Source organism: Dreissena polymorpha, chromosome 2 (genome assembly GCF_020536995.1).
Source record: "Dreissena polymorpha isolate Duluth1 chromosome 2, UMN_Dpol_1.0, whole genome shotgun sequence".
NCBI lineage: Eukaryota > Metazoa > Mollusca > Bivalvia > Myida > Dreissenidae > Dreissena > Dreissena polymorpha.
This window is the reverse complement of record NC_068356.1, coordinates 54297067-54322327: the sequence shown is the minus strand read 5'-3', so window position 1 is coordinate 54322327 and position 25261 is coordinate 54297067. Positions and strand designations below refer to the sequence as shown.

The 25261-nt window shown below is 34.5% G+C and overlaps 1 protein-coding gene across 1 annotated transcript; it reads left to right on the top strand.

The window, feature by feature from the left end:
- The first annotated feature begins 9752 nt into the window (after positions 1–9752).
- Positions 9753–16671, top strand: LOC127867077 (uncharacterized). The gene is made up of 4 exons (XM_052408028.1): positions 9753–10142; positions 12209–12370; positions 13166–13281; positions 14317–16671. The coding sequence occupies exons 3-4, from the start codon at positions 13204–13206 to the stop codon at positions 15670–15672; spliced, it is 1434 nt and encodes a 477-aa protein (XP_052263988.1). The 5' UTR covers positions 9753–10142; positions 12209–12370; positions 13166–13203; the 3' UTR covers positions 15673–16671.
- The last annotated feature ends 8590 nt before the right edge of the window (positions 16672–25261 follow it).

Sequence of the window (25261 nt, the reverse complement as noted above, 5' to 3'; positions counted from 1 at the left end):
TCGCCAAAGTCAATTCGGTCACAGTTCATAACGGAATTGAATATATTGACCGTTAAAGGTCACACATTTTTAAAAACATGTTAGGTTGTAGTAGATCTATAGAAAGTTGTGACCTTTTAAAGAATACTTGACGGATATAATAACATGCGCATTTTGATTTATTTTGAACAAACGAAAGGTTGGCTGACCACGGAAACTTCGAAATACACACACACCTAATAAAAAAGCTATTTACTTAAGTTATTAACAACACTCGTTGATGCAATTGTTCTAATTTTAAGGATTAAAAGTTAAGTTTATTTGACATGAATCAAGAATCTTAGTGTATATATAAATCAAGCATTTACTGGAACTCTGTCATAAAAGCTTTTGAACGTGTTTAATCTGCTGTATTTATATATGAGCGTCGCTCGGGGAAAAAGTGCTTAATGCAATTGCGGACTGCTCAGGTTTATCTAGGATTACACTTTACGCACGTGCATTTAGCCCCGATTGCCAAAAGCGAGGCTAATAGGTGTTTATTAAAAGTAGTTAAAACAGTCAATTGCTGTTCGTATTAACACCAGCTGAAATAACAAAACGAAGGTTCTCAAAACTTGAATATTTCAGACGATTTTGTATTGCCTTTAAAATAAATCTATACTAATAATGTTAAATTATTAAGTTAAAAATTGGTAAAACATCAACCATTTAACGGATATATACAAATTTTTTAATACAAATTTAAGTGAAACGGACCCGTACTTAAGAAAATAAACGTTAAAAGCTACAAAGGTAAGGAACTCAAAATAACAAGTAGAATTTTATATTTTGAAGTTTGCGGTGAACTCTTAGTTCACCTTATTTAAGAGGCATTTGCCAGAAGAGCTAATTTAAAACCAAAATTACGCACTACACATCTGTCCAATTTAACCTGACATAGGTAATCAAGCTATGGCCTTCGGTTTCCAAAGTAAAAAATCAACATATTAACAAATTTTCCACGTTAGGTCAGTCTGTTCAACCACATAGTCATCCGATAGTGCCAGGTAAAGTCTGTTCCTTATCGACTCACGATGATTGTTCCAGATAAGGTATGTTCAACGTCGACCTATGAGCAGATAGTACCAGTTCGATCCCACAAAACATATGATCTATGGTTCCAGATGAGGTCTGTTTACCACCACCTTGTAATCTGATGGTTCTAGCTGAGACATATTCCCCACCACCGAATGATGGTTCCAGGTAAGGTCTGTTACACACCACCTGGTGATCTAATTATTTCAGGTAAGGTCTATTTCCCACTACATAGTAAGGTCTTTTCAACACCACCTAGAGATATAATGATTTTAAGGAGGTCTGTTCCCCACCACCCAGTGATCTGATAGTTTTAGGTATGGTCTGTTACCCACCACCTGATGGTTCCAGATAATGTCTGTTACTCATTACATAGTGATCTGATGATTCTGGGGAAGGTCTGTTCTCCACCATCTAGTGATCTGATGGTTCCTGGTAAAGTATTTTTCCCACCACATAGTAATCTGATTGTTCTAGGCCATGTCTGTCTGTTCCCCGCCATCTAGTGATCTGATGGTTCAAGATAATCTCTGTGACTTATCACCTAGTGAACTGATGATTCTGGGTAAGGTCTTTTCCCTACCCTCTAGCGATCTTACGGTTTTCGGTAAGTTATGTTCACCACCACCTAGTGATTCTATGTAAGGGCTGTTCTAAACTATTTAATGAGCTGATGGTTCAAGGTAAGGTCTCTTCTCCACCACCTAGTGATCTGCTGGTTTTATGTAAGGTATATTTCCCACCACCTGTGATCTGATGGTTCTTGGTAAGGACTGTTCCCCACCACATAGTGATCTGATTGTTCTAGGTAAGGTATATTATCCATCACTTAGTGATCTGATGATTTAAGGTAAGTTCTGTGTCCAACCACCTAGTGGTCTGTGGTTACAGGTAAGATATGTTCACCACCACCGTGTGATCAAATGGAACCAGGTAAGGTATGTTACCCACCATCTAGTGATCAGATGATTCTCAGTAAGGTTTATTCCCCACCAACGAGTGATCTGATGGTTCCAGGTAAGTTCTGTTCCCCACCACCTAGTGATCTGAATTCAGGTAAGTTCTATTTCTTATTACCTAGTGATATCATGCTTATAGGTAAGATCTCTTTCCAACAACCTAGTATTCTGATGGTGCAAGGTCAAGTCTATTCCCCATAATATTGAACTGATGGTTCCAAGTATGGTATGTTCTCCACCACAGTGTGATCAGATAATGTAAATATGGTCTTTTCACCACCACCAAGTGATCTGATGGTACTATGTAAGGTCTGTTCTCAATTATATTATGATCTGATTGTTCCAGGTAAGGTCTCTTCCCCATCACCTAGTGATCTGATGGTGTAAGGTAAAGTCCCCATAACACGTGTTCTGATGGTTCTACGTGAGGTATGTTTCCCACCATATAGGGATGGTTGCAGCTGGTAACGTCTGTTCCCCACCACCTAGTGATTTTGATGGTTCTAGGTAAGGTCTTTTCCTATCACCTAGTGATCTGATGGTTCTCGGTTAGGACTGTTCCCCACCACCTAGTGATCTGATGGTTCTAGGTTAGGTCTGTTGCCCACCACATAGTTATCTGATGGTTGACTCTGATGGTTATCCCTGTATTGTGAAAACGCTGCGTTATCACTAAGCACTTGATATAAACACGCAAACCATGTATGGCGCAAACAGTGCGTCACCACCAATATATTATTGCAAGGAACTATATTGTTGCACCATTGATGAATTGCTTGCAATAATAATTGATCTCGTTGAGGATATATTGAGAGCGTTTATTTATGATTGTCCTGCGTGTATGGTTAACGGCATTGTTTCTTTGATTGTCAAAATATAATGTGATTTCAAGCTCTGTGCATTGATCATTTTCGACTCTTTGCAAATGTTAAGGAATAGACAACAGGGAATTGATTGAAGCAAACGTTCGCATTCTTTCAAAGACGCCAGCGTCTTGATTTATCACTTTTATCTCAATCTTTGTATTAGAATATTTATAAATGAAAGTTTCATCCAAAACATTTGCTTGTGTTAAATAAATATTTTAATAAGCAAGCATGGTCAAATACCATTATGCATTTTTTAACTAAAAAAATGCGTTTAGCCGTATATGTTATTGAATACTGAAGAAACGGCTTCTGTGAATGTGCATACATGAATCAATTCACCTCTTTAAAGTGTAAAAGTCGTTATTTTATTAACGCATATATATTTGAAATATTCTTTCCACCTATCAAGTTCTACTCGTCTCTACGACTGCTTACAAAATGTCAAAAGCAATGATCCGCATTAAAACGATTTGATTAGCTCAAAGGTAAAAAAACACCTACATTTATCGCGTTAAATGTCTCAATGTGTTTTCTTATTCCGTCAGCATTTGTATTATATTTGTAATATACACCAACATTTATGTTTCAAATAATTTTGAAACAGAAAGTCCACGCGTGCAGTGATGATTCAAATACATTTTTAAAATTAAAACGAAAAAACGATACATGTATACACTCATAAACACATGAGTGAGATGAGCAATATGCGTCATTTTATAAAAAAAAACGGTATTGTAATCAAAATATAATCATTTAATTGAATTGCGAGAACTAAATTTAAAAAAAAACAACAATATACAGATTCCTTGCGTTAAAAGATACTTTTGAGATTTAATTATGATACTTTCGTTACTAGTGTTTTTCCCAGGAGGGCAAAGGGGCATGGCGCATTACTTTCAAAAAGGGCATTTTAGCGCGCAGTTTAGGCAAAAAAGGGCAAAAACGTTCCCGGAATACCTGAATTACGGGGAAACATGTAATCGCATCAGAAGCAGTTGTGGAAAAAATAACATATAAACAAGCACATTTAATGGTAATAGATGTATTTAACTTACTATGATTTATATTAATATATTTACCTTGAAATGTACATTTAAGTTCCATGCTGTTTCAATAAACTGTACAGCACGACAAACATAATAAAGCAATATATGCATATGAATCTGATTATACACAGATCCACTAACATATAAATGAAACCATGTTTGTCTTATCCCATTTTCTAACAATAATCTTGACAGATGTTTAAAATAACATTGCGAGTAAAGTGATCGCTAACAATATGCAAACACTCGTTTCCGTGACATACATCCACCGAGTAGATAACAAATAAATAAATAAATAATGTTGTTGCTATCTAAAACATTTTAATGCATCGTTGATTATCGACGTCGACGTCGATGTCTACGTAGTGGATTTTGTCGAGTACCCCCGTTGAAGTTGAAGTTATCACAGACATTTCATCAATTCCTTCTTAATGTATTATCTCCATCGTTAATTCGATCGTTTACGACGTTATTTGCCATTTTTGCCGAGTCACAATTTAATTCTGTATAGTTCGCCATGTTGATAAAATGTCAAATGATGTAAGCGACAGGTGCGCATAGCAACGTTTAATCGTATACGCGATTCGCATTTTGTTATTTTAGTATACGTCTCAGTAATTATTTTAATAATTAGATCTAATTATGTTAAAGACGAAAACGATAAAGAATAAACTTGTTTGTGATTTTAAATGTAATTATGCGTAAAAATATATGTTTTGATATAACAGAATAATGCATGCAATGCACAATTTCCACGTGAATAAACATCGAGTTTTTCATGAAAAGTCTCCGAAGTAATGATTTTATCGTGGAGGAGTACACATTGCCGACCGAAAAGTGCGCTTGGTATAGCATAGCCTCCGGCATTATCGATTGATACTGACACATGGATATTCACGCATGACTAACTCACAGCTTTGGAGCAGTCAGTTTGACTACCTATAAATCGAGCACTGTTATAGATCGATTAATGTAGTCGATTAGACGTTGACGTCTCTCGAGTAAATCAAGCACAGTTGGAGCGTCACAGACAATCAAGGAAGCTGATTTTGCGGACCAAGTTAGATCGTAAGGTAATAAAGATGTTATCGATAAGGGCGCGTGGCGAAATTTGCCTTAGAAAAGAAGGGCGCGTGGCGAAATTTGCCTTTGAAAAGGGCAGAGTGGCGATCCGGAATGGCGGCGTGGCTTTTCGCCACGCTTAAATGGCCTGGGAAAAACACTAGTTACTGTTTCAGATGGTGAAGCTCTTGTTCGCTGTTTTAGGTTTGCTATTATCTCGCTTCACTCGCGTACGTACCAACATAGTTCATCGCCGCTCACAATTTTATTGATTGTTTAATAAGTTGAGAGTATTTTCTCTTCGCACAAATTATATGATCTATATTCTTTCAAAGTACAAACACGCTAGTTATGCAACATTTAATATGTATGTTAACAAAATACATAAAATGTAACAAGTACCCAATATTTGATGGCAAAAAACTATTTAACTTTGTAGTTTTTGTTCGTTGCATGGGAAACCTATTAACTTTTCAAAGAATGAATTAGTGATAAGTTTAAAACAATACTGCAGTTGAATGGTGACCTTGTTAAAATCAACTGAAATTTTTCGTAATCTGGACCAAAATGTACGTGCAATTCAATTAAATAAGGCAAATAGAAAATTATTGCTCATATCGAGGTATTAAAAGTATTCAAATATAATGGTAACAATTGTGATATAGCAATATGCAATTTCTTTTTGCCATAGAGTGTGGGGATGGGGCAACCGCACATTGGTTTTTTATGATTGCACATGACTAAATGTAAATGTCAGTGAAATACTTTCCGCACCATCTTGTTGGGAGAGTGGGAAACTGCGTTACAATAATAACTGTACAAATTAATCAAGAACAAACTCTTTAACCGGTCAGGGTTTCAGAAAAGAAAAGAGACATACTTCTTCAAGTATTGTTAAGCTGAGTTTGTACTTCCGACATCACTTAGTTTCAATGAAACACTTCTCATATGAATAGAACATCTGTCTAAAATCTTCCTTCTTAAGGAGAATACTTACAATAATAAAGTAGTGGTTGAAGTGTGCATGCTTGACTCAGCAATTAAACCATTGCAAACATTCTATAGACTTCCTTCTCCAGTTTGTAGGAGTGAATGATGAATTTTAAAAATGGGATTTTAAAAAGACCAAAAGAAAATATTCAACTACATTTGTGTAGATTGTACAATTTCTACGTACACAATTCATTAAAATATTACCTTAAAAAGTTCGTGTTATTTCGATTGTATTTACGTATTGGTACATTAACAGTCATAGGTTATCAAAACATCCATGTTAGGCCTAAATTAAAATTAACTTTGTTTGCCCTTTACCGACCGACCCACTTTTTACCCCCCGACCCAACAATTTTTTATCGCTATTTCTGGAAACGTATTTTTTATTTTCGTATTCGCCGATCATAAAAGAGCCGACTGCAATATTTATTTGTGCACGTTATCCCTGTCCATTCTTATCGCCCCTGACCGATCTAGGTCGCTGCGATGGTCGGAATTTCATGTGCCCCTATAGACAATCCCAGAATCCATAAATTGACGACCGCCATATTGGCTATTACGTCACCCGCTACTGAAAACGGTACTGAAGAATTCGGCAGATTACAACTTTATCATAGTGTACACCCGCTTTATTCCAATAAACAGTACTTAAAGACCGAGGATGGCTTTTTTATTGAATAGTACATATCTTTGTTTGTCTAAACAGTTACCATTTCGTTATTAATATTTCCATTGTAAGTGTCATTTTAAAGGTAATATACACATCTATAGCCGAAATGAAGTTTGTGATTCTAAAATTGGTCCTGAAATATTTATTAGCGGAACTCTGTAAGATTTCAGGTATAGTTGTTTTTTTTTAATTAAAATTATGTATCTAGTTAAGTCTAAAACTAAAGAAGTTTTTAGCAATCATTTATTTAAAAATCGCTTTCAAGCTAATACAAAAATATCTAGCCGGAAATGAATTTTGTGATTTTAAATGAACAAGTACCGGAGTTATTCGTTTGCAAAACTGTGTAAGATGTCAGGACATGTCATACTTTTTTATTGAAAAGGACATATCAGTTTTTGTCTATAACTTTCTTATTTGTTTTATTTAAATAACGTTTTTCATGAAAAATCAAAGTTTATTGCCTGAAATAAACGTTGTTTGTGCTGTTCTCAATATTTACTTAACTGATTTAATTATTTATTAAATTTTCTTAATAACATCTTAATTCACGATTGAAATGTTCAACATGAAAAATAATGAGCCTTAAATAAACTTAAATAGCTCCAATTGTATTCTCTAGATTTCTCTTAACGTATGTCTTTATTAAATATTCATGCCAGGGACGTACACAAATAGGTCCATGTCCATGTTGTGTTAATATGTGTGGAAATATGTTTAAAAGTACGCCGGAGTATGGCCGGGTGCCTTTAAGCGTATTCTCCGTACCCGGGGTACATGGTAGTATACTTCAGAGTACCCGGGGTACTTTTAAGTAGTACCTGAGCCTACAATTACCAATTAAGCAAAAAAAGTTGGCAGGTGAAAGCTAGATTACCTTGGGGTTATAGAGCACATAAGTACAAAGTTTTCGTATAGTTAGTCCAACAGAAAATTTCACTCACATAGCCAAACATGATGGTAGGTAGGTCGACTAAACGTTAGTTTTGTTTTCTAATTGTTTCTTTTACGATTGATTACCCTTAATAAGAATATGCCATGACATGCAGAAATCTTGCCACTCTGTATTTAACATTATATTTATATGGTTTTGGTCAAATTGAAGTCAGTTAAGTAAAGTTGATCGATTGTTTTTTTTATGTTATAGTTATTTTAGTGCATATGATCGAAAACTAATATTGCAATACCGAAAATCAGGGTGTGGTTCGCACAAACACGTAGGGACGTTAGTGCAATTGGGTTGGTGAAAACAAACAACTTTTTTACGCCTTTTTTGTTTAGGCAAGTCCGAGGATCTGACTGTCAGCAATATCTGACATTAGACAATTCTTGGTGGTTTTTAGATTATGTTATATGGGTATTCGTTATATTCACGGACATGCAAACATCGGCTTTAACTACGGGCGGCCAAGATCTACGCTGTCCGCTATAATGTCACCTAAGGTTTCGTGGTCTCATTAGCGGATTGAGTATCGCCTACCCAGACTGCGCAAATGCGCAGGTAGATCTGAAGCTACGCTGGTCGCATATGGCATAAGACCAATTTTCTCATGACGCGAGTCAATTAAGTTAATTTGAATCGTTTATTATTGTAAGCTCTTACTAGAATGCATTTCGAGTGAATACTTTATTAAAAGGTAATAATGTGTACGTCAAGTAATTTCTTATATTTTTTAATGAATGTGTGAATTTACAATTAACCACATATATAACTGAGTATAATGATAAATGTTTTGACCATCATTTCTTTGTCGTTCGCGGTGGGTTAAGTACGTTTTATTAAAACATGTGTATACCAACTTCTAGTAATTTGCAATATGGACACTTCTTGTTGGCAGGAAAACGTTTTTGAATAACGATATAAACACTCAGCTAAAACTAAAAATACACCATTCGTGGAAAAAGAACAGTGAGTCAGTGAGTCATGAATTAAGGACAATAATGTTGTTATTGTTTCAGCAAGCGACGGTTTCCGTTTTGAAGTGGCCGCCGCATAAAACGGATATGATAAATCTGTATATATTAAAGGGGCTTGTTTACTGATTTTTTACCTGGTTTGAAGTTTGTAATTAAATGCTTTAAATTGATAAATGTAAACATCGGAACTAAAGAGCTCCAGTATAAAACAAAAATCCTTACCTGGACCCGAACCACTGACACTTGGAGTAAACGTCTAGCGCTTTAACAGTTCATGGCATATTACATACTTTGTATAAGCATTCCTCGTAATGTCACAAAATATAACGATATCAATTCAACTTTCCAAATAATGCAATCGTATCGCGTTTGTAACTCTTTATAAATTACAGGTTTTTTAATTGCCAAAAGATGCATATAATGGATATTTAATGGATATTTACATAATATGTATAATTTAGGCTTCATATAAATAAACTAACACTTCATTTGAAATAACATTACAAAGAATAAAATAAATTTTAAATTAGTTTTCAAAAGAAATTGCAAATAAAAAGAAAAGTCGATGCCGTGTTGATTTTATTATATGACGAAGACACGTGTTTCTAGATTAACAAACACGTTGATTTCAGACACATAATCATGTGATGAATGTAATGGCGTGTATCACGCACGAATATGAATATTTAAGTAAGTGCTACAACTATTCCAAACATGCCTATCTCACTGAAAAATGTACTTTATTTTATATTCTGTTATTTGCCTGTCAAAAATGTTTTAACAGTTCTTTATACGTAGCTTTTTATGTGTGTATTTCATATAATAAAGTATCATTTTATATCGGTGACTATATCACTGAGAGATGAATTTTCTTACAAAGGTCATGATTTATCAGAGAATAACAATAATCTTAATTGATACCGATTTTTCGCAAAACATATACTGAGCTATTGAAAGTGTATACATATGCTTTTTTACGACGAAACATTATCAAACTATTCACCAAGGTTATCTTCTAAACCAGGTAAACGGTTACCACTGCATTCATAAGTAAATATTTCCATCAAGTCTGAAACGATTTCTAGTATGAAGAGTTTTTGTAGTGTATGCCTTTCAGTGCTTTTTTCATTCCATACTTAAACCTTTACTACATATTTGACAGTCCAAATTATATAAAGGAATATAAATATATATTTGTGTCAAAACAATTTACGTTTAATAACAATAATATTCTATCAACCATCATGACGTGTTGTATTTTTGTAGAAGGAAATTGGTACGAGCTACGCACAGGTTGAAACAATATAGTGTCTTAAGTTACCACTTGGAAACGTTCGTCTGATTTCGAAATGTTTACTTGAAGCGAACGATTGGTGTTGTGATAATTTAAAACTTATCTTTGATTGTGTTTGTATTGTAAAGATTTATAATTTACGCGTAAGAATTTTACTTGACATGGGAAGGTTTAGCGAGAGTTAAATATATCTCTGTTAAACTCAATTTATATTTTGAGATCGAAAGTGACTTAATCTTATTGCAAAAGGATCATAAAATGTGTTGCTGTAAAATGGTATATGTTAATTGTGTGTGTAATCGGATAACAAATAGTGTGATTATTTTGTAATGCGTGTATTCAAATGCAAAAACGCTTCCTACTTCAATTTATTCTCCTCATGTGTTTTCATAAATAACTGAATTTAATTGTGTGGAAACTTGTGTTTGAGTAGTACAATTGACTGGAGTAATCGTTCATAATTTATCGTTCATTTTATGAGCGTTAGCATGTGCACGAAAATGTGTTTGTCTTTATAAAACTGCGATCCGACTTTAATTTCTGTTGAAGTTTGCATGCTTATTTCATATATCGGTAAGTAAACGATAGCTTTAAAGCTTCGTCTTGTTTCTTAATGCCAAAGTCACCTTCGCAATAATTGTACTAGGTTATATGTGATGTCATCAACAGAAATGGGTAAGGTTCATCCAGTTAATATTATTGATTCTTTTCAAGTTTAGAAAAATAGCAAAATGTATCCCAGGGTTAAGGCACTTCAGTAATTTCTATTGCGTATTTTTCAACATTTTGCTTTTTTATAGAGCTTCGCAAGTTGAAATCAAACATATCAAACACCAAAAGTATATTAAAAGGTTTGCAAATCGGAAAAATGAATGTCAATGTGAATAAAAATAAAAACAAAACAAAGGATGTAGCAATCTTGCATGGAGACCTAGCTTTGAAATGTATTTCGTGTCGCGTATTGGATAGAAACTTAATTGAAATATGGCTTACTCTCAATTATTTGAGTTTGGATGGAAGTATTGCACTTATCCTGTGTGTAGGTAGATTACACGCAGACGTAGCTGTTGATTGCAGCTTGGGTAAACAAGATTAATGTCAAGGTTACTCTGACTAAAATAGAAAATGGTTTCCGGTTAATCACTTGAGTTTGGTTGGAGGCATTGAGCTTACATTTGTGTGTAGGATGTTTATGTGCAGACCGAGCACGTGAGCTCATTTTAATCATGCAGATTAAGTTGTTACAGGCACAAGCGGTTTCTGCTCAATAACTTAAGTTTAGATTGAAATATTGCGCTGAAATATAGTGTTTATTATCTTGCATGTATGCCTTGCTTGGTATGTTATTTGGGATTTTTTGGTCAACATAGATCTAAGATACTGTCTCTAAAAAACTAAACCTGTTTGCTCTCAATAATTTTAGGGTATCTTTTATTATCAAATAAATAGTTTATGGTGGTAGCTAACATGCAGGACAAACAATACCAAATTGCTTTTGGGACCAATTCGATGAAGGTCGACGTAACTGTACATCAAAATTGAAACATAATGTACAATCTAGTACGTGAGTTTGGATAGAGATATTGCGCATACTTTTTTTGTTTAGGTAGCTTTAATGCAGACCTAGCTTCTAATGGCACAATTATTTAAATTAGAAACACAATGTTGAAAACCTGATTTCTTGGCGTCGTAATGTTTATTGGTAAAAAAAAACACACTTTAGTTCAGCCTACACGGTACTGTGTACTCTACCAGTGGCGATGTGCTTTCTTTTATAAACAGGTTAATACGACACTAACATATGATGGTCCCTGTCGTGGAGCCTATAAGAAGGGCTATTGGCAACCTCAACAAATACATTTATTTAGTCAACGGCACATTTTAATGATTATACAGCATGACACCGGGGAAAATATAACGAACATAATACAAAATATTAGACATACATTTTAAAAATATAAACGAATTATATCTGCACGTTTTAATATTTTTCAGAAACATGTTAATGATTTCATTTGGCATATCCTCGAAAAAAACGCACACATAAATACATATACATTCATGCCACTGTTCAGATATTGCCATTATGTTGCAACTTCTTTGTGAAAATTACACGTTTGAAAAGATTGATGACGTCTGCCGTTTGGTTTGGACAAACTGTTTTACATCAGGTTTAGATATCAACAATAGACAAGTACGAATATTGTTACTAGAAAGTTATTATAACTGTTATGATATACGTTTCAAAGTCTTCGTTTCAATTAGCTGATTTCGTGATTAAGGACAGTCTAATTTTATATTTGCTCAAATATTTCTTCTTATTATCTTTTTTTTCTTATTAGGTATTCTGAATATACTGAGCATTTTGAAGAAAATCAGCAAATCCTTGATTTAACCTGTTGCTCGTTGTCAACGGCAATATCACATCAATCAATTTGCGAGACAACAGTTTCCAAACTTCCGCCATGGAGAACAACCCTATATAGTGATCGGTCACGCAGAAAGTATGATCTTTTCTGTAATTGTATAAAGTAACATAATCATAACGATACCATCATTCAACATATTCTTTATTCAAATGTATTTCGATATGTTATACCATAGCTTATAAAAATAAAAGGCAAAAACATTCAATACAACTATATGCATCATGTAAGCACACATCTAAGCAAGAAATGCCCCGACAATCGTATTTTAATTGTAGTTCAACGCCTCTAAATCACCCCGTACGGTGCATTACAGGATAACTTAACATTCAATAAAAAATTAACTACAATTTTTAACACCGATTTGGATCTTTAAGAACTGTTGAACTGTTGTTTGATCGAGTATCAAAGATTTGCCATCGTCAACATAATTACGGGACAATTCTAAGGTAAATGTAGTTAACGACAAAATATTGTTGAATCCGTAACGTCATTAACTTCAGTGCATAGATATGAAAAGCTACGGACCATATAAGGAAAAATACAATGTCAGATTATGCTCTGGCATAGAAAATAAAGAGAGTTTTATGTTTAAGGTAAGGCATCTTTCGTATAATCGTATCTGTAATAAGAGAGACCGCCATCTGATGTGCATCTTTTATTGAAAAGCAATGAAGGCAAATTGGCCAACTAATATTATTTTTGCAATACTGCAACACATTTAAGTGCTGATAACAAGGCATTGATGGTATGTTGGAAGTAAGTTGATAAGTCTTCCTTAACGTGCAAGTATTATTTAGAAAATCAGTAGTTTATGACAATGAACTGAACAATGTCATTCTTGTCCATACTAGTACTATTATATACCAATAGGCTTTCAAGCGCTTAGATCTCACTGCTTCACTTAAAAGATGGCTGAAGGTGGCGCACAAACTGATGAACCAGAAGGGTTCCTTAAACCGGGCAGTGTGTCCAGCCGACAATCCTTGGTAAGATTATCTGTCGTGTGCAGTCTGTTTCTTTTAAGAAGGGCATTTAAGGCAGTTTTTCCACATACAGAAATAGGTCCCTCCTTATGATATTACAATAATACATTGTGTGAACCAAAATAGTTTAAGTTAGTATAATTAAGAAGGGTATGTGATTAAACACGGCAATACCATTAACCGCATGATTCATAGAATGCATTGCTACCAAATAACTGCTAATCTTTTATAATGAGCATACCACAAATAAAACTTCGAGCATTATGTCATAGCTTTCTACAGAATGACGACTCAGACATTGCTTTTTATCGGACATGAAATTGGCTTTGATATATTCATTTAATTTTCTTATCTACCGTCTTAAGGTCACAATTTTGTCGATTGTTAAAATCATAAGAGTACCACTTAAGTATCAAAATGTTTTCTTTACCAAAATAAGTTTTCAAATTAAAAGTTACATGATTAATTACGCAGCAACATTTAATTAATATTCAAATGCATTTAAATAACTGATAAAGATAAATGTTTTGTTATAACTATTTCAGACAATGTAGATTAGTTCAGTATGTGCTTCTACTATATTTTCAGGAATACACAAACTCTTCGTTTGTTGTCGTTTATTTGCTCAGGTGTCTTCATGTTAATCCTTTTAATTTAATTGACTATGGTTGGCAATCAATAGACCCCATTTTTCATCAATTACCTTATTATTGAAATTGCGAATATACATATTATTATTTAAGTCTCCTTTCACAATTTATCGCTTTGAAATTGATGACTCATCGGTTATCAGATGAAGGGTCATTGTGCAAGTGAGGGATCATACCTTATGTAAAGTAGTTTACATCAAATGCGTGTAAATTTGGTATTTTATATTAGATATAAATTGCAGTTCACTTATAATTTCATATATGTTTATTTATTCAAACCAATTGTATGTATCGAATTGTTATTATTGTTTATTTATTAGACGACCCTCAATATCATTTCATTTTTTTGACATATAACATGTTTCCATTTAATTAAAAAACATTTCAGGTTCAGTGGAAAAATGCCTCGATAGAGACATCCTCTGTGCTAAACTGGCTCGGATATGGGCCAGAAATAAGACAGGCACGTATAGACGCCTACAGGGAGTTTGGCAGGCTGTGGACTGCACGGCGCAGAGGAGGAACGATAACATTGATTATTACAGGAAGCAAGGCTGAGGGACTGAGCCGCTGGCTTGAAAGTGATATGGATAGAATGTTTGTAATCAATAAAGTGATATGTTTAGAAGATGGTGTTAATGCTAATAACTTTCCTCGTGAGATAACCGTGCTGAGATCATATAGCCTTATGAGTTACGCCGGACACTGTAGGCTGCTACTAGAAAGACGCGGCACAATGATTCACCCGTACGTAGACGGTGCGTTGTGTGATGATGGATATGGTCGCGCACTCTTGAGCAGTGACATGTTTGTTCATAACTTTTCAAAATATCATAAATATAAAGATGCTTTACACGTGGTGCGGCATGACCGAGCTGGACCGTCAATACCCGCTACAGCGATCGGAGTTTACCACCTTGACGCAGTACCTGCATTACGTTACTACTGCCCCAACATTCTGTCAAAATGGGCCGCAAGACCTCGCCACTGGCCGCCACCGGAAGTCGTTCAGCACGTCGTATCACTTGGAGCATTTCTCACGCCTGTTGGATTTAAAGGCAGTGAATATCAACATGTTGAATGGAGAGTTTGTTTTAACGCCGGGGAGATCGAAATAGTAAACAATCTTAATAAAACTCAAATAAATCTGTATGTTTTATTGAAAATGGTGAAGAACGATGTATTAAATCCACGTAAAAAAGAAGTTTCATCGTACACATTAAAAAACATTATATTATGGATAGCGGAAAATAATCCTCAGTCCTTGTTTCATGAAAGAAGTCTGTTATACTGGTTTCTTGAAGGATTGAATGCACTTAGAGTCGCGTTGGTAACCCGAGAGCTGCCATACTACATGATTCCAGATAGAAATCTGATGGCAGCCAGTGGACTTGAGGAGGAACAGCAGCGTACATGGATATCAACGATTACAGAAATGATTAATGAAGGTCCTAGGGTGATACTAAGACTTCCAAAGATACGACAAGGCATCGTAGCTCACCCTGACAAGCTATTCCGATTGTACTGCGGGACGAAAATAGAGCTTGAAATGCTGATTCTCAAGCGGGTTAAAAGAGAGGGCTGCTGCACAGATGAAAACTTTGTGGTTGACGAGTCTGATGTTACTCTGTTGGCAATAGAAAGACGCATACAAACGATTATGAAAGCAGTTCACATTATGATGGCTTTGGAAGGGAGTCGAGATATCAATATACAGGATGTTTTTCATAGACTGATGATGTAAAACGATTACACTCATCAATTGACCAATTACTATGCGCGGACAATCCTTATTTATAAAGTGTTTGTCCGTTCATGCTTTGAAGTATCAAAGTGCATAGTTAAGCAGCTTATGATACTTTATTGACTTGATGAAATTATTATTTGTTCAGTCATTGATTTTGAACTTGTAGACTTACATTGCGAATGGTAGCAAACGATCTAGTTGATAGACGGCTATAAACAGTTCCAGGTAAAAAATATTAGCTCAAATTCTTATTTCCAAAATTTCAATCTTCTATGTAACTGTGTTTTCAAATAAAGTTATATTACTTCTATATTGCTTACGATCGCAGGAAACAAATTAATATGTCGCTGTGTGAAACAAGCGGTATCATTTCACGTTTTACTTCCTTTTAAAATTGACTGCAGTTACAATTTTTATGCCCCCCTTCGAAGAAAAGGGGGTATATTGCTTTGCTCATGTCGGTCTGTCGGTCGGTCGGTCGGTCCGTCCACCAGGTGGTTGTCAGATGATAACTCAAGAACGCTTGGGCCAAGGATCATGAAACTTCATAGGTACATTGATCATAACTCGCAGATGACCCCTTTTGATTTTGAGGTCACTAGGTCAAAGGTCAAGGTCACAGGTGAAGGTCACAGTTACTGGAAATAGGCATTTTAAGGATTTAGCATGGTTCAAACAAGGGAAACAACTACCGTTTATGCATGTTATTTATGTTACAGCATTTGCCTCCCTTGTAATATATTTTAATTTTACCAAATGTAAGGCTAACTGCATTTTTGTAATGCATGATACTACTACTACTACTACTACTACTACTACTACTACTACTGCTGCTGCTGCTGCTACTACTACTACTACTACTACTACTACTACTACTGCTGCTTCTACTGCTACTGCTGCTGCTGCTGCTGCTGCTGCTGCTACTGCTGCTACTACTTCTACTACTACTACTACTACTACTACTACTACTACTACTACTACTACTACTACTACTACTACTACTACTACTACTACTACTACTACTACTACTACTACTACTACTACTACCACCACACTAACACCACCACCACCACCACCACCACCACCATCACCACCACCACCACCACCACCACCACCACCACCACCACCACCACCACCACCACCACCACCACCACCACCACCACCGTTCACAGTGACACAAAACGTATTCACACAATGGCTGCTACTACAACTTATAGCCCATATAGGGGGGCATGCATGTTTTACAAACAGCCCTTGTTAGATAGGTAGTAAGGCGACTATTGTGTAATTGTGAAAGCATGTTTAGAAATAAATAATATCCTTATAAATTTCCTAAATAAAGGACCATTTTTGTGCTGGTGCAGCAAGAACTGCACTTTGGTTAAACTTGTGTATGGATAGGGTATTAATTGCTGATATCTTACATATGTTATACTTATAATATAACCGCATCAAATTTATCAATAGCATTCGTGTTGATTTAGCTGAAAAAAAACACTGTTTTAGTGATACGCAACATTATCAAACACGTATTTAACACATTAAAGGGGCCTTTTCACGGCTAGTAAATTGACAAAATTGAAAAAAGTTGTTTCATACATGTATTCGAACAGTTTTGTTTTAGTTATGATATTTGTGAGGAAACCGTAATACTGAACATTTACCATGCTCTACAATAGCCGTTATATGCATCTTTTAACGATTTGAAAACCTGAAAATTATAAAGCGTTGCAACGCGAAACGATTGCATAATTTGGATAGTTCTGTTTTTGTTATATTTTGCGAAACTTCGAGGATCGCTTATATGAAGTATAAAATACGTCTGCATGTATAAAAGGAAGGATGGCCGAGTGGTCTAATGCGCAGTTTTTACTCCAGGACTCCAGGGGTCAGTGGTTCGAGTCCTGCTGAGGGTTACCTATTTTTTTCTTGTAATTTTTGTCATGATTTTTTACTGGAGCTTTTTAGATCCAATGTTACATTTATCGATATGAAGCATTAAAGGACAAACTTGAAAACAAGCCAAAGTCTGTGAAAAGGCACCTTTAATGTTGCACTAATCGACACAAATAGCGTTTGTATGTGTAGTATGCTGCTTTTGACATTTCTTTAATACCGTAATTGTTGCATCCATATCATACATAGTTGAGTTGAGTATTGTGCTACTTTACAAGTGAATACATTTTTACTCTAACACGTTAAAAAACCCTTAATATATTTGATGTGGAATTATTTTAACACATGGTAACAGTAATAGTTTCGTTTGCAGTACATTTATTTATACTGTTGTTTGGGTGTGCATCGTATGTCTGCGTTTGTACATCTGTTGTTTATTTGTTATTATCGTTTTGCTTAAATATGGCTAATTCATTGGTGTATTTCGGTTATGTACTCTTTTATTCTGTTTGCGCCCTATTACATCTATATAAAATGGCACAGGTATTAAAAGCGTTTTCGCTTCTGTCGCCTTTATGTTGAACAAAATATTCGATAAATGTATAGATAGGTTTAGTTTAAATGTCGCTTTCATATAACTGGTGGACATTATTCAAATTCAATTTTATTTGCACCATTAATCTGTGCAGGTAGTTGTAGTGTTAATAATTATGTCGCTGCGAATTTATCGATCCAAGTCACTGCTGGTTTAATGATACACATATTGTTCGCTTTAAGGCCTTTAGTCGTTTAAGATTCGTTTATTCATAAACTATTTATTTTTGAATGACCATTATAAGCGATATGTTCGTAATTGTTGGCGTTGGTTTATCTATTAATAACTGTTTATTTATTGAATTGGTGATATTGTTGTAACTTAAAAGGTCATATTTACTTTCTCTTTGAATATTGTTGTCCAGTTGATTACCGTTTTACTACTGTCGCTGTTGCTGTAATTGTGGTTAAGTTACCGTTACGGAAGAATACATTGTCTGTATGTAAATCTATTGATAAAGTACGCGTTATTGTCGCTTTACATTAATTGATTTATTCACATTATGGATGTATCGTTCAACGTATTTATTCAGTGAGTGATACTTTCGCTTTGAATTTTCTGATTCGATTATTGTCCTTTTTCATGAATAATTTGTATTTATCATTTCAGTTATTGTCGATGTTAATTAAATGATACTGTTATATGTGCTATTTCAGTGAACGGAAAAAGAACATTAGTGAATGACTTTTGCCGCCCTGATTGTATTTTGAACTATGCCGCCCTGATTGTATTTTTGAAGACTATTAATGATTCCATAGGGTATATTTGTTCATGTCCATGAAAGATCGTTTGTTATTTCACGGGTGGTTATAGATGAGTAAAATAACAAATTATCTTACACGGACATGAACAAATTTTCTGTTTCTTGTATGCCCCCTTTTCAAGAAAAAAATTAATAGCTGTTTCCCTTTCGCTTAAATGTAACCCTTTCTCCTGTGGCGTGCCTCAATACATTTCAGTACTCAAAATTACGTCATTATACCAGCAAAATTCTTCGGTTAAACTCTTTTACAATGTAAATAAACGGTGAAAAAAGCAAAAAAGAAAAAGAAAAATTGCTGGATTCGATGGAATATCATATATGATATTATAATCTTAAACTAGAAAAAGTAGTTCCGAAAATTTGTTATTTTCACCGGTGAAAAAAAAACAATTTGCTTATTTTCACTGCTGTTATTTCCCTGCAGAAATGTCATATTTTATCATAAGGTATTAAAGAAATGACTATCTTTATAACACTGATTTTATAACACTGAAATATCTGCTTGAAATACAGTTTAAACTAACAATGTCTTGATTTTATTATACATTCCAAACTGTGGGCAATATTGTGGAACGGCATAGACATATACTTGCCACTTTATTGATATACAAGTCTACATGTCATTGATTCTTATGTATCAACCTCTTTATTTCTCTGTGGATCAAATGAAACACCGTCGCACTATGTTTTAAACGAATACATAGTGCATATTCGCGAAAAACGTACACACGCTATATCCATGCCCTAGGTATTAAATCTATTTTATATGGAGATGACACACTCTTAACAACAAAACCGATGCCGCAATAGTTGATGCAGTTCATACATTTATTAAACGATCAGATACATATATGTTTAATGGATGTGTCGTTGATACATTGTAGGTAACGATAGTAAAAGCTGTGTTACTGCGTTGTTAATGGTATTATTAGTAGCTGTAGTGTTGTTTTCGATGACAATGGTTGTGTATGCGGAAGCGTTTAAGAAAGGGATTGTAGACGGGTTGTAGAATTAGCTCTGTTGATGATGAGGATTACAATAATACTGATACAACTATGTTGTTTTTGCGAAAGGAACATATTGGAGAATCTTTATATTCATAATCAATGGAATGTAGTCAGCGCCAATAAGTATGTCAGTTATTATGGATTGAAATAATGGTTAGTTCGAATCGTTTTATATTATATTATAAAAGGCCAGCTGAAAAATGTGTTCCATTCTTTCACTTAAATTTGTTTGTTCAGTTTTCGAGACAATGTTTCTTTACATGCCAGGATCGCAGTATTTGACTTAAATATAGTGTATGTTAGCTTTGTTTATAATGCGTTATCAAACATTAATTTGAGCTATTGTGGAAGAAATGACTTGAAAAAAGCAATGTGCTGCATTTTTGACAGCGTTGATAACAACCAGGAAAGGAAGACGTTGATAGTTTATGTCTAGTTAAGTGCGCTGAATGTCACAAAGGTTTCGTCTCGGGTAAGAATATCACCAATGCAGATAATGCCTGAGTCAAACAATGATTGAAAATAAAAACTTTGTTTAACTATAAAAATTGTGGTTATAAAATAAATATAATTATAAATTCTATAACATCAAGTTAAGGTTTGCTACAAGATACCGTAAATGCTTTCAAAACAGCTGGCCAACAACGTTTTGTCATTGTATTGAAAGTGTTACTGTTAATGCTTGCCTAAATGCATACTTTGCCGAAACAAATTACGATTAAGCTAAGCATCTCCAATTATTATCGCTGGTGCATAATCTCTTTAGCCGCTTTAATTGTATAGAAAAATTTAAAATAATGAATAGCAATCGTTTAAAGGGATCTTTTCACGCTTTGGTAAATTGACAAAATTAAAAAAAGTTGTTTCAGATTCGCAAATTTTCGTTTTAGTTATGATATTTGTGAGGAAACAGTAATACTGAACATTTACCATGGTCTAATATAGCCATTATATGCATCTTTTGACGATTTTAAAACCTTAAAATTATAAAGCGTTGCAACGCGAAACGATTGAATAATTTGGAGAGTTCTGTTTTTGTCGTTAAATTTTGTGAAAGTACGAAGATTGCTTATATAAGGTATAAAATACATCATATATGTGTACTCGGCGGTATAGCTCAGTAGGTTAAAGCGTTTTTACTTCAGGACTCTGGCAGGACTCCAGGGGTCACTGGTTCGAAACCTGGTCCGGGCAATGTTCTTTTCCTTTTTTTAATTTTATTCTTGATTTTTTACTGGAGCTTTTAGGATCCAATGTTTACATTTATCGATATAAAGCATTTAATGAATAAGTTAAAAAATGCCAAAATCTGTGAAAAGGCCCCTTTAAAGTATACATTCATAATAGTCTTTTGTAAGAACGCTTTTTTCTTTAAGACAAATCGTGCCATATAAAATAAAATAAAAGATTAATAATAATGTTAACAATTTTTTGTTAGTGGATTAGGTAGCATTATAAACATATGGTTTAATATAGAAATTACTTAACTTTTTATGACAGTAATTTTTAAAGAGGAGTCAAAGTTAACCACCTCACACTTTTCCGGGGTTAGCCGGTTAACCAGTTCTAAGTCATAGACAGTATATATGCAAGTAACCTACTACTGCCGCAGTTGTCTTCAAGATATGTTGTTTTGGTAAAAACTTGTCAATTAAAAGATAAATAATGTGCATGTACCAAAAATATAAATTCTAAAACGACAGTCCATTAAAAAAAGATGACCGACATAGCGAACTGTTCATATACATAGGATCTGGCACGAGTTTTCATATCATACCATATTTTATTAAACGAACTCAGGAATGTTGTTAGTAAACGAGCCTTTGGCGAGCTTACTAACGAATTTCCTGGACGAGTTTAATAAAATATTGTATGATATGACAACGAGTGTCAGATCTTTTTTATCACATGCTTTTAAATGAGCAAATTAAATAAATATTTACGCAAACATAATAATAAATCCCGAATGTTGTTTACATTTCGTGACGTCATTTGACGTTGCAACGTCAGTTCAGCAACATAACAAAATGCGATTGGTCAATAAACGCAAACTAAGCCAATGAAAACGCTTAAAAAGTATGTTACACATGTGTAAGATAAAAATATTTGTAATGGTTATATTACAATGGAAACAGAGTATGGCATGTGATAACTAGCTATTCAAAACACCGAAGCAAAAAATATCCAGCTAATGCTTGTGTTTATGCTTTTGGAATTATAATATAACTCAGAACCGCATTTTAATAGTAATATTTAAGTACATACATGTACAACACATAAGGCAGGTCTTATAAACTAAAAGTTATGAGGATTATGGCAACGGAAAGGATTCCATCACCCATAATAACACAAAATATGCACAGTCTGATAAAGACGCCTCACCCAATATATTAAACTTATAATATTAACCCAGAAACATCTCGAGCACGTTCAGAAACACAAAGCCGTCTGGCTGCTGATTTATTACTTCCGACAATTTTCGATACATACGAAAGTAATCCTCTCGAAGATAATTGCCAATTAAACTCAGCAATACCAAATGCTTTCGCCAAAGTGCTCTCTGTTGGATTCGTTTCCGCACCCACGCTGATAAAACCAATAATTTACCTTCGTCCGTAATAAAAGGCGAGCGCTGTGTTATATTCTTGGATGTTCGGAGGTTTTAGTTCATGATGTTGCAATATTTCGGTATGGTTCGGAATGCAATCGGGCTTATTTGTATCAGACAGCGCTTTGGATGATTGTTTTTACGACATATCGTTGATTCAATGGATTTCTCTTAGGAATCAGTATACTAACTCAACTCGAGTATGAGAGATTTCAGATGTATTTGTGTTTGGATATTTATATTTCACCATTTATACGGTAAGTTAAACGTTATTTTTAAATTGCTTTAATCTGGTTAAGTGCTCTATGTATCAGGTACACGCGAGTGATGAAGTGCTTTACGAGTAATAATAACTGGAGAAGAAGCAATGCGAGTATTATTTCAGCAGTACATGATCTGATCGATTTAATCAAATGTTATGAGATCTATCCAAATGTGATGTAGTTAATCCAAATGTGATCAAATTGACCCAAATGTGATCGCATTAACCCAAATGTATTCGAATAAACCTTATGTGATCGAGTCAATTATGTGGGATCGAATGAACCCAATTGGATCGAATTAACCCACATGGTAGTGAATTAACCCACATGTGATCGAACTAACCCACATACGATCGAACTAACCCACATGTGATCGAACTGAACTAACCCGCATGTGATCGAACTAACCCACATGTGATCGAACTAACCCACATGTGATCGAATTTATTCACATGTGATCAAACTAACCCACACTTGATCGAATTAACCCACACGTGATCGAATTAATAAAAATCGCACTGAAGCGTCCTATTGAGTATAATTTGCAGAAAGTTGTGAACATTGTTTAAAAACCTGGTAAATAATAAAACCCACATGAAATGCAGTTACTTTAAAAGAAATATATCGTCGTAAGAATGATTCTGTTACACTTAAAACGCATTTATACATGACAAAAGCGTGTCAATTACATCTATACTGCCTTAATGTTATATGATTATTTGCACAAAGCTGTGGAACATACACACCACAAATTCAGCGCTGTAAAGGACCAGTTGTAGCATTCTATATTTCACCCAAGCCCCAGCACCAAAATCCCGATTTAGATCCCTTTATGTTGATAGCAAGTTGTGGCCATGACTCTTTTCAACGGTGATCAATACACATACGCGGAATAACGTGCTTTACAATATTGTTACGTCAGCTGAGATCAAATGATCCGCGTTATGAGAAAACTGATATTTAAGGGACCTTTTCACAGATTCTGGCCTGTATTGGTTTTTGTCATTAAATGCTTAATATTGATAAATGCAAACATAGGATCTAAAAAAACAAGAATAAAATTTAAAAAAGATTTAAAAAAAATCAACTGGGCTCGAACCACTGACACCTGGAGTAAAAGTATATCGCGTAGGCCACTCGGCCACCAGTGCTCATGCAATGAGTGGTGTATTTTATACTTTATATAATCCTCGTAGTATCGCAAAATATAACGACAACAACAAAACTCTCCAAATTATGCAATCGTTTCGCGTTGCAACGCTTTATAAATTTCAGGTTTTAAAATCGTCAAAAGATGCATGTAATGGATATTTTAGAGCGTGGGAATGTTCAGTATTAATGTTTCGTCACAAATATAATAAATACAACGGACATTTGCGAATCTAAAACATTGTTTTTAATTTTACCAAAACGTGAAAAGGCCCCTTTAATTCATGTGCGTAAATTGTCGTCCCATAAAAGCCTACGCAGTCGGCATCAGGGACGACATTTTCCGCTTCTATGTTAATTGTTCGTTTAAAGGAAGTTACTTCTTAGCAAAAAGCGTATCTTTGTGGAAAGAGCCTTCCCTGTTTAGCCTAGATCTTTAACCGCTGGCTTATTTTACTTCCGTCAACATTTTTTTAATGGAAACAAAGAGCGCAATCGTTTATATCGTATTTATGGAATACGTTAATTATTTTTTCTTACATAAGACTTTCACAGTTCACTCCCGCTGAACTACGTTACAATGAGAGGTGCGTCTGTACGACAACGCGATACGGCGTCATAACTACAACGGTTACGGCGTCTTTCCACAGTTTGTTGACGATACGGGACGTTGTTAAAATAAATGGTAAAGAACGGTAATTTTGAATAGTTTTTGTATGTCTAAGGCAATGTTTATTTAAATACGGATATTGTGTTCCTCTGTCATAGCTTGCCATATGTAATTTATTCTTATGTTATCGATAAAATGGCAGTTTTACAGACCTGTATAGACAACTCATAAAATCATTGGATTTGAATTCAAAGTCTGACATTAAACAAGAAATTGCAAACGTAAGCAAGAAAGAATATTGAATCAATCTTATCACGATCTGTCTCAAAATTAAATGCATGTAAGTGTAACGAGAGAATTTTTGATGAATTAAAATGTTACGGCGTCTTACAGAGAGTGTTACAGTGCATTTACTACAACATGTTTAAGGTTACGGTATAGTATCGACGGATACTAGAGGTTTCGGTAAATAACAAGTTCGGTATATTGTATTTATATAGTAAATGGTGTGGAGGTTTCGGTTCTTTAGTGAGGTATACCTACAATGAGGTGTAAATAAAACCTATTATTGGCTTACATCAGGGGCATATATTTGAAAACTGGTGATTAATTTTTAATTGATTAATTAATGCAATGCATACAGTAAATAATTAAGGGGCATGAATGAGCTACCACTGAACTTTTTAAAAAGAATA